The sequence below is a fragment of the Puntigrus tetrazona genome, unplaced genomic scaffold (genome assembly GCF_018831695.1).
Source record: "Puntigrus tetrazona isolate hp1 unplaced genomic scaffold, ASM1883169v1 S000000575, whole genome shotgun sequence".
Taxonomy (NCBI): domain Eukaryota; kingdom Metazoa; phylum Chordata; class Actinopteri; order Cypriniformes; family Cyprinidae; genus Puntigrus; species Puntigrus tetrazona.
In genome coordinates, this window is record NW_025048207.1 from 100,001 (window position 1) to 110,000 (window position 10,000).

Here is a 10,000-nt window from a genome sequence, read left to right on the forward strand (position 1 = left end):
GGGGTGTTACTAGATGCAAGGGTGTTTTCCATAATTGCATGGAAGCTGACCGTCGCTAGGGCATTACTATGTGATTGTTTGGAAGTTTACGGGGTGTTGCTAAGCTATTTGTAGTGTTTTCTGGGTGGTTGCTAAAGTGTTGCTGTGGTTATCCTAGTTCCAAGGGTGTTTACTGTTATTGCAAAGCAACTGATGGTCACTAGGGCATTAATACAGCAGTTTTGTCAGTTTCTAGGGTGTTGCTAAGCGTTTTCCTGGTGGTTGCTAGTTTTCTCCAAGAAGCTTATGGTTTTAGGGTGTTGCTGTGGCGTTTGTAGCTACAAGGGTGTTTTCCATGATTGCAAGGCAGCTGACGGTTGCTAGGTTGTTACTATGTGGTTGCTTGGCAGTTTATAGGGCGTTGCTAAGCGGTTTGTACAGTTTTCTGGGTGGTTGCTAAGGTGTGGCTGTGGTGTTCCTAGTTTCAAAGGTGTTCTCTGCGATTGCAAGGCAGCTGATGGTTGCTAGGCGGTTGCTAGGGTTTCCTCGTTGGTTGCAAGTCATCTGATGGTCACTAGAGCGTTGCTATGTGGTTGCTAAGCATTTGCGGGGATGTTTCTAGATGCAGGGGCATTCTCCTTGGTTGCAAAGCAGTTGTTGGCTGCTATGGCATTGCTGTGTGGTTGTTAGGCAGTTTCTAGGGTGTGGCTAAGTGTTTCCTGGGTGGTTGCTAGGGTGTTCTCAGTAGTTTATATATAGTTGCTGTCCTAAGTCAGTTTGCCTCCAGCTATTCTTATTTCACGATGGTTAAACACAACGCAATTTTATTTTTTTAAAATTTTTCCCCATGATTCTTCATTTGCTGTGTGTGTGTTTTGTGTGCTCTGCAGGCCGTACGGTGTTCGGTCGTCCTCGCAAGCTGTTCTTCGGCTCTGAAGGGGACGTGGTTCAGGGTGAGCACACCGGTCTCCTCGCTGAGACGCCCCACGAGCGCCACTCAGTCCCCGCCTCCCCGCAGGGGCGGTACCAGGGGCTGGGCTACACAGACACGCCCCACTCAGTCTCCGCCCCCGCCGGCTTCACATCCTCGTCCTGGGAGAGTGACAGCGACTCGGCCCATGCAGCGGCCAATCAGAGCACAGGAACAGAGTCCTAACAAACGGTGCGGTGAGGCTACGTGACAATACAGACAATAAATAATAATAATAATAACTGGATGACAAATAGTAATCACTAATTATTAAATAATCTCTATTTAATTCTCCATGAAAGATTGAAGTAAAACAGCATTTTTCTTCAGCAAACCTACTGGAACCAGTGTTATTATAGTAATATTTATAATGACAAATAGTTTTCAATAATATTTTGAATTAGCTTTCATTTTTAAATACTTTTCTTTTTTTAATATGTAGACATTTTATGTGCTTTCGTCATTTATTTTAATCACTTTTTTATCAGTTTACTTAAAATGTGTAGTGTAAAGATTTGTAATTTTATTTTATTTAATCTTTAACAAAAGTGTTCCTAATAGTTTTTAGCTTTTCATAATAACTCCGACTGAAACCCTGTATTTGTTCAGATTTTTATATTATTATTTATTATTTTGTCAGCTTGTCTTTTTATATTATTATTATTATTATTAGGCCATAAAAGTGCCAGAAATGTAAATCCCAGAGACTCTCAACACAAGGTGGAACTTGTAAAAATCTTATACAAAATAAATGTGTGCTTGATGTCAGATTGATGTGAAAAAAAATCTTCACACAGACCCATAAAATAAAGGAGCCCTGTTCTTATTCTGTGCAAATATTGTAAACGTGTGTAAATTGTTTAATATATATATATATATATATATATATATATATATATATAATTGATTAATTTCATGATGTGGCTCAAGAGCTTTAATAATATTAATAATATTGATAATCGTGTTATTATGGAATTCAAATGTGTGTGAATGTTGTTTTTTCCATTTAAGCTGCTTATATAATTCTTATTATATATTATAAATACATATCACACATACACGAATACTGCATACACCACAAACGGGTTTATTTACCACCAGGGGGCAGAATAATATTACAAAATCTCATATTAAACTCGACCCATATTTCTGTTGTCCTCCTTGTGACTGGTTGTTCTGTAAAAATGTGTACAAAACTTTACATTGACATAAAACACTTCAAAAAGCTTGTTCTCCTTTAGTTTTCAATTTCAAACGTACAAATGCACAACAAAATAAGGCTTATAATCCTGCTCGTGTTATTTTGAGTTACATTTGAGTGAAAATCTTCTTTTGTTCTAGAATTTTCAGGCAGGAAGCGACCATTTAAAGTGACCGCGGTGAATTAAAACCCTCACGTTTAGAGAGATCACGATTATTCGGTGGAATACAACATGATTTTTTTTTTGTGCTCGGTCAGCTTGAAATGAAAAGAATCAGATCTGCTGACTTTTATTAATTCATGTTCAGTGCATTTTGAAAAAAAAAAAAAAAAAAGTCTTTATAATCCTTTCTCCGCTTCTGTACCCAGTGTATCTTCATATAGAGATACTTCCGAAACGCTCTGCATTTTCTCATTGAACATCCTCGTAGAATAAAATTAATTGTCCATGCCATTATCACATTATCACTATGTGTGCCGATGGGTTATGTTGTTTTGAGACGATGCACAGTCACAGGAAGCTTCACACACACACACACACACACACACACACACACACACACACACAACATACTAAAGGTTTAAAATTGGCTGATAAACAATTAAAGTGATTCATGTATACACAAAGAAAAAAAAAACAATATAACAATATACAATGTCTGAATGAGTTTGGTTGTTAAAGCAACAGTTCAGGCAAAAATAACAATGTCCTTGAATATACTGCAGGATATTATAGTGCATTTAGATCAATGGTGATTCTTAGAGAGCTGTTCCTTTAAAAGAGGCATCATCGTGTGCTGTGTGTTTCTGTACGGTGAGCTAAAACACAATGCATTGGAAACGTCAGGTTATGCGTCGGTGAAGGTTCACACATTGGGTCTGGATGGCTTTAAGAGCAGTTACGACACGTACCAGAGCCTCCAAACCAAACAAATCAATCTCCTGCGGCTTCAAGGCTTCACGTTTGTGGCGCTGAGCTCATCTTTATGCTAACGAAGCTAACGCTAATGCGCTTTTAAGTCAATTTTAGACCAGTTCCACTGTTTTAAACCTCCCGTTGTGTTCACAAAGTGAGTACAGCTTTAGAGTCTGTTTGTCAGATTGACCCTCATTGGTTTTCATGCAATTTGTCAAAAACAAACCCTAAAACTAAAGACTGGCGTAAAACAAAACACTTCTACTGTAAATAATATGTGAGAAATGTAAAATATTCCCATCTATTTTCATTGTGTTAGTGGTCAGTCTGACCACACATTTTGATATTTTCTTTTCACAAAATCCTTTTTTTTGTCATCATAGGAGCAAATGACTACAAGTCTAAACAAGTAACATTATACTTAGTGGAAGTAAGGGGTTATTATTGCTATTTGTCTTGCTATGTCCTTTTCTCAAACCCTTGTGAGACTAGAATGAGTTAGACTTTTTCTGTGTGGCAACAGACTGGTAATTGAGATCCAAAAGACTCACAAAAACAATCCTTGGCGGATTTTTTTGATGGTGAAACCCAACTAGAAACAGCTGCTCATTTTCAAGTAAACCTTGAATCTTAAATTGAATAAATTCCTATGTTTATTAAATTTTCGGCTTTGACAAGCTACAACAATGGTCTTCCGTTGTTTACCTGCCTCTTTAATGTTTTTCAGATTGATTTTTGGCAAATTGCATAGATGCCAGCTGAGCTCAGTTTATCCCCAGCATAAAAGTCCTAATAAACTCAGTAAAGCCTTCCAAAACACATCTATGTGCTGAAACTTTGCATGCATACGCATGACTGTAAAAGACAGATATTTACCCAATTTTAAGAAGAAATAAGCACTTCAAGCTGTATTTCGAGCAGTTTACAATTTTGAGCGTGGTCAGTTTAACCCAATATAATAGTAGTAACAATTCTTAGCTCAGCCCTGCCAAGACACATCCATGTGCCGAAACTTTGCATGAACATTCATGACGCTAAATGAAAAATAGCCACCAAATTTCAAGAATAAACCAGTTGAACCAGTATCTTGAGTCATTTAAAATATGTCTGTCAATTAACTCAAAAGTTGTAAAAAAAACTACAACCTTTCCACAATAAATACATGTGCTGCAATTCTACACGCACATTCGTGTTGCTAAATGAAAAATATCCACCAAATCTTAAGAAAAAGTAGAGTTTTGAGTAGTTTGACAACACAAAGTAGAAACAATTTTTTTGCAAAACCTTTCTAAAACACATCCATGTACCTAAACTTTGCCTGCACGTTTATAATGCTAAATGAAAAATATCCACCAAATTTCAATAAGAAATAAGTAGCTTAACTGGTATTTTGGGCAGTTTGTATAATAGAGCGTGGGTCACTTGTGATGCAACAAAAAAAAACTGCACTTTTGAATTTTTTAACCCAACACAAAAGTGTTAATAAACTCTGTACAGTCGTTCCAGAACACACCTATGTACTGAAACTTTGCTTGCACATCCATAACCCTAAAAGAAAAATATTCACCATATTTTAAAAAATAAACCGTTTAACCAGAATGGGTCAATTTGACCAAACACCAAAGCTGTAATAGTTTTTGTACAGCCTTTCCAAAATGCATTTGTTTGCTGAAACTTTACATGCACATTCATGATGCTAAATAAAAAATATCCACCAAATTTTAATAGGTAATCCGTTATTTAACTGGTATTTTTTGCAGTTTGTAAAATAGAGTGTGGATCAGTTTTGACTCAACACAAAAGCTTTAGTTTTTGTACAGCTTTTCCAAAACCAATCTATACTTTGCTCGCATATTCATAACCCTAAATGAAGAATATTTACCAAATTTTAAAAAGAAATAAACAGTATAATCAGTATTTAGAGTAGTTTGAACATTTGAGCGTGGGTCAGTTTGACCCAACGTAAAAGTTGCAATACTTTTTGTACAGCCTTTCCAAAACACATCTGTGTGCTAAAAATTTACATGAACATTAAGAATGCTAACTGTAAAATATCCACCAAATTTTAATAGGTAATCTCTAATTTAACTGGTATTTTGGGCACTTTGTAAAATAGAGTGTGGATCAGCTTTGACTCAACACAAAAGCTTTAGTTTTTGTACAGCTTTTCCAAAACACATCTATGCGTGTTGAAACTTTGCTCGCACATTCATAATCCTAAATTAAGAATATTTACCAAATTTTAAAAAGAAATAAACAGTATAATTAGTATTTAGAGTGATTTGAACATTTGAGCGTGGGTCAGTTTGACCCAACGTAAAAGTGGCAATAATTTTTGTACAGCCTTTCCAAAACGCATCTGTGTGCTAAAAATTTACATGAACATTAAGGATGCTAACTGTAAAATATCCACCAAATTTTAATGAGAAACAATTAATTTAACTAGTATTTCATGCAGTTTGTAAAATAAAACGTGGGTCAATTTGACCCAACAAGGTTTTTGTGCAGCCTTTCCAAAAGACATCCGTGTGCTGAAACTTTACATGAACATTCATGATGCCAACTGAAACAGTCCACCAAATTTCAGTAAGAAATAAATAGTTGATTATTTTAAGCAGTTTATGAAAATGAATGTGGGGGGTCAAAACAACAGGGGGCCAAAAAACCTGAACTTTGGAAAACCAAAACCTGAACTTCTATAAGTTGAAGTAGTCATAAAAAACCCAGACAGACTGGCTGTTTGAGGTCAAACTTGACCGTTCATAGGAAACCAATGGGAAAGCGCCCAGAGACGTTTGCATTAGATTGTTGCTGTGATAAGCGAGGAAAACTCACAATCTGTGTCATTCCTCCATAGTTCGCTCAGGTAATATGGAGTGCTCTTGAGCGATGGCCGCCAGCTCCTTCAGGAACTCGGCGAACAGAAACGTAGCGAACACTCGGTTCCGCAGGTGCGGTGGGACTTTGGGGCAGGGAGGAAGAGGTTTGCATGGACGTCCCAAGACGTGGCCATTCAGGAACCAGCCGGAGCCGTTTTCTTGCAAGTGGACGTCTCTCTCTGACAGAAGAAAGAGGACGAAGTTAGCGTGCAAACAGAAATACAATCAAACAATCTGGGTAGGACGACACACACCTTGCTCTTTCAAGGCCTGGTCTTTGAGCAGCAGGTACTGGCCGGCCTCTCGGACCAGCTCTGGAAAATCCGGATTGGACGCTGTGTACTGTTCAATCTGGCAACCCACTGACAACAGAACCTGGGACAAACGGGTTAAAGATACAGAGCATCACATCATCTGATAATTAAAAGATTTTTAACATTTTAGTACTTCAACTTGAAACTTACTTTATTTCAGCAGTTGTGAAGGCATTTTCTCATTTAAATTTTTTAAGTTTGTATTTTTTTATTAAGTAGCATGTTAACTAGCATGAAAACCCAAAAAGGATCACAAAAATAATGCATTGATTTTAATAAAAAGCAAAAGTAACGCAATTAGTTACTTTTGTTATGGAGTAAAGCAATATTGTAATGCATTAGTTGTCTTTCCTCAGCACTGTTTCTACTAATATGGAGTCTGTACCTGGTAGAGAGAGCGAGCGCCCGTCTGAGACGCGGGTCTGGTGTTCAGAACGAATCCTCGCAGCAGCGGTTGTGGATATGTGGCCAGCTGCGCTAAAATCCCCGTGAGCAGCAGGTTGACTTCAATGGCGTTCTCCAGCATGTTCTCCAGCCGGGACAGCAAGACGCTGATGAACGGCCCTGAGGAACCACGGCTGCTTTAGACTGCTTCGGTTATTTGATTCAAGCCCTGCTCTGATTCCGCCCAAATCTGGCTCTGAACGTTCGCCCTCAACTCAACAACGCTTCATTTCAGAAAGCGAGGCCTAACTGCTTCCATATTACTCTCTAGACCTGTGGTCTCGGACTCAATTCCTGGAGGCCACAGCTCTGCAGAGTTCAGCTCCAACCAGCCCTGCTTGGAAGTTTCTTGTGATCCTAAAGACCTCGATTAGGGTTGGAGCTAAACTGATCCGTGGCTCTCCAGGAACTGAGTTTGAGACCAGTGCTCTAGACTCAACAGAACATCTGAGCTTGGAAAACATCAACCAGATCAAGCGAATACTGAATCAGATCGGCAATAAAGCACCTCTAAACACCCCAGACTCTTCACAGGACTCAAAAGGTGCTGTAAGTAAGTTTTTGACTCTTCTAAAGCCAAGTAATAAGAGTATGTTTTTAGATATTTGGGAATCATGTTTAGATCGCTGCTTCTCTGAACAGTAAAGCCAGTAATTCTCTGAAATATTCTGGGGAAGAAGGCCTTTGTTTTTTTGCAGGACTCGTTTCGACCTTTAATCCTGTTAAGCTATTGTAATTTGATTCACAAATTTCTCAGGCCTTTGAATGATCAAAATTTAGCTGACTCACTCAATCTTCTCATGCAGGTGTCTAATTGAAATAAAAGTTTTTTTATCCAATGAAAGCTCTTTTAGCGCAGTTCTTCTCTGCTTCTTGTCTCAAGACTGATTCTGATCAAGTAAAGGTCATATCTCCAGATGAATTCTTACTGGTTTTCAGTATTCTCCATCAATCATTTTCTAGAAGAACCTGGTCATCAGGATCTTTTGAGGAGCTTTACTTTCACTGTTCCTCCAAAACATCTTCTGAGGAGCCTTTATTTCTTCATCTCTCCATCAGCATTGCATTACATGTTTGATCATTTCAATCTCATCTTAACAAGACGTCTTATTGGAGATGACGACTGATACTTAAATCATTTTACGTCAGTGTCTGCTCTACTGTTACAAAGATCACATTGATTTACACAAGCATCAGAATTTCATCATATATCAGCATAAACTCAATAAAATCAAACTCTGTATTCGCACCATATCAGACTGTATGAGCCATAAAACCCTGATGAACGAAATAAGTTGCCAAAAATAGAACATACATAAACACTCTTGCCCAAAGGTTCGATAAACTCTTCCATGTTCTCAAACCAGTGCAAACCATATAAAGTCCCAGGACTGACCTGTAAACGAGATCCCGTGCTTCCTGCCCTCAGCTTTACCGAGTTCTTCCTCGTCGTCTTCCCCCTCACACTCCTCACAGAGGCAGCTGAAGTCCAGCTCCTCGTCCTCGTCCTCATGCAGGAGATCCCGCAGCCGCTGGAGCTGCTCTTCGTCCTCCACGACGGAGTCTTCCTCTCCGCCCAGATCCCGAATCAGCTCCAAACACTGAGAGACGAAGTCGTCTCCGGCGGCCTCGGACGTTTTGCTTTCATTGCAGTTGTGGTCCAGATGCGCGACGTCGCCCCGAAATTCCGGCTTCTGCTCCCGACACCACGTCCGTTCGCAACCGGTTCGGCTTCTGGATGTTCTGCTCGATTATGGTTCGGTGTGCGATTGGTGGGCATCGGGTTGCTGTTGATGCAGTGATTGTGGGCTGGCTTATTCAAGCCGTTTTTGACGAACATTCGGCGGTCGTCGCGAGCGTCTTTCTGCGCGATCAGATTATAAACCAACACGTCATCCTGAAACTCCGACTCCTCGATATAAGACCCTTTAATCAGCATGATGGCGTTTTTGCGCATTTCCTGAATGTGTTTCGGGGGCTCGTCCGGAACGTCGGGCGTCGGTTCCCTGTCCGGCGCGGCGTCGTACGTATCGTCCCACTCCAGCTCGAGCAGCGTCCCGACTCGCTCGCGGTCGCCGGTGGAGCTGGTTTCCGAGGGCGGGTGAGGAGTCGGTGCTTGAGGAGGCGGAGTGGAGCGAGGGAGACGCTCATCTTCGTCCTCGTCCTGATATTCGTCCGGGGACGGAGTGAGGCCGTCGTAAGGAGCCGACCACACGTCGCACGCTTGGACCGTCGTACAGACCGATTTGCGCGCGTCGTACAGATACTGGAGATAGTTCTTGTGCATCAGCGGCTCTGAAGTTGTTACTCGCGAACATCCGACGGTATCTCCACCCGAGAACAGATCCTCCATTCCTGAAGAGACAGAGAAGAGATTAGTGCCAAATTAAATTTAAAGAAATGGTTCACCCAAATATACACCACCCTCACGTCGTTCCAAACCCATAACACCTTCGATAAGATTCGAAACGCAAATTAAGATGTATTTTTGATGCACTGTGGCACTCTCCCACAGACAATACTTTTTGTGCGCAAAGAAAACAAAAATAACGACGACTCCGCGGCACTCTTTAGCGCCGTTTTGGAAAGCATCGCATGAGCAAACAAGATAAGCAACGTTTTAATGTGGATGCATTGTTTACGTTCCGATCAAAGTGGAAACAACAGAAACAGTAACGCGTCAAACTGAGTCATTGCTTTTGTTTTCTTTGCACGCAATTGTTTTCTCGTAACCTTGTAAAATTGCAGTTGTACCACTGGATGACTTTAACCATCTCCTTGCTCCTTGCATCTCCTTGCGTGGACGGTCAGAGAGCTCTCAGACATTATCAAAAATACCATGAAGATGAACGAAGGCCTTGCAATTTTGGAACGACGTGACGGTGATAAACGGTAGAATTTTGTTAATTACAGAATGTTATTTGCATGTTTTTTTTTTAAAAAATGCACAAAAACATTATTTTGAAACATTTTAGTTGGACTTTTAAAAGTAATAAAAAAAATAAAACTTTACTCTTAACGTTGTCTCTAATGCTGACATAATTTAGAAAAACTTTTTAAATATTAAATAAAAAATAAAAAAAACACGAAAACTAAGATTGTTTTCGTTGAGAGCGTTAGAAAAATGTTCTTAGAGCATATTTTGTTAGCTGTGTATGGATATCATTTTTTTTTAATCACATAAAAGTTAATCGAAACGTGTTACTTGAAGTGAAAATAAAATGCAATTCATTTTATTTAGTTTAACCTCACGTACCAAAATTACTAAAATTAAACCTGGAATAAAAAAAAATTGTC

At 39.5% G+C, this 10,000-nt stretch overlaps 2 protein-coding genes across 3 annotated transcripts in view; one reads left to right on the forward strand and one right to left on the reverse strand.

The window, feature by feature from the left end:
* The window catches only part of LOC122334533 (transmembrane protein 184C-like), a 7,412-nt gene extending 5,237 nt beyond the window's left edge, over positions 1-2,175 (forward strand). For both annotated transcript variants that reach the window (XM_043232526.1, XM_043232525.1), the window contains one exon: positions 870-2,175. In XM_043232526.1, the coding sequence (XP_043088461.1) occupies positions 870-1,135 (266 nt within the window). In that variant the 3' untranslated portion in view covers positions 1,136-2,175. The remainder of the gene's footprint in view (positions 1-869) is intronic.
* Positions 2,176-2,322: 147 nt separating this feature from the next.
* LOC122334535 (FHF complex subunit HOOK interacting protein 1A) overlaps positions 2,323-10,000 on the reverse strand; it is a 19,801-nt gene continuing 12,123 nt past the window's right edge. Inside the window, exons 10-14 of the mRNA XM_043232529.1 lie at positions 8,436-9,058; positions 8,100-8,394; positions 6,645-6,823; positions 6,200-6,320; positions 2,323-6,124 (exon numbers count right to left, since the gene is read on the reverse strand). Of these exons, the coding sequence (XP_043088464.1) occupies positions 5,910-6,124; positions 6,200-6,320; positions 6,645-6,823; positions 8,100-8,394; positions 8,436-9,058 (1,433 nt within the window). The 3' untranslated portion in view covers positions 2,323-5,909. The remainder of the gene's footprint in view (positions 6,125-6,199; positions 6,321-6,644; positions 6,824-8,099; positions 8,395-8,435; positions 9,059-10,000) is intronic.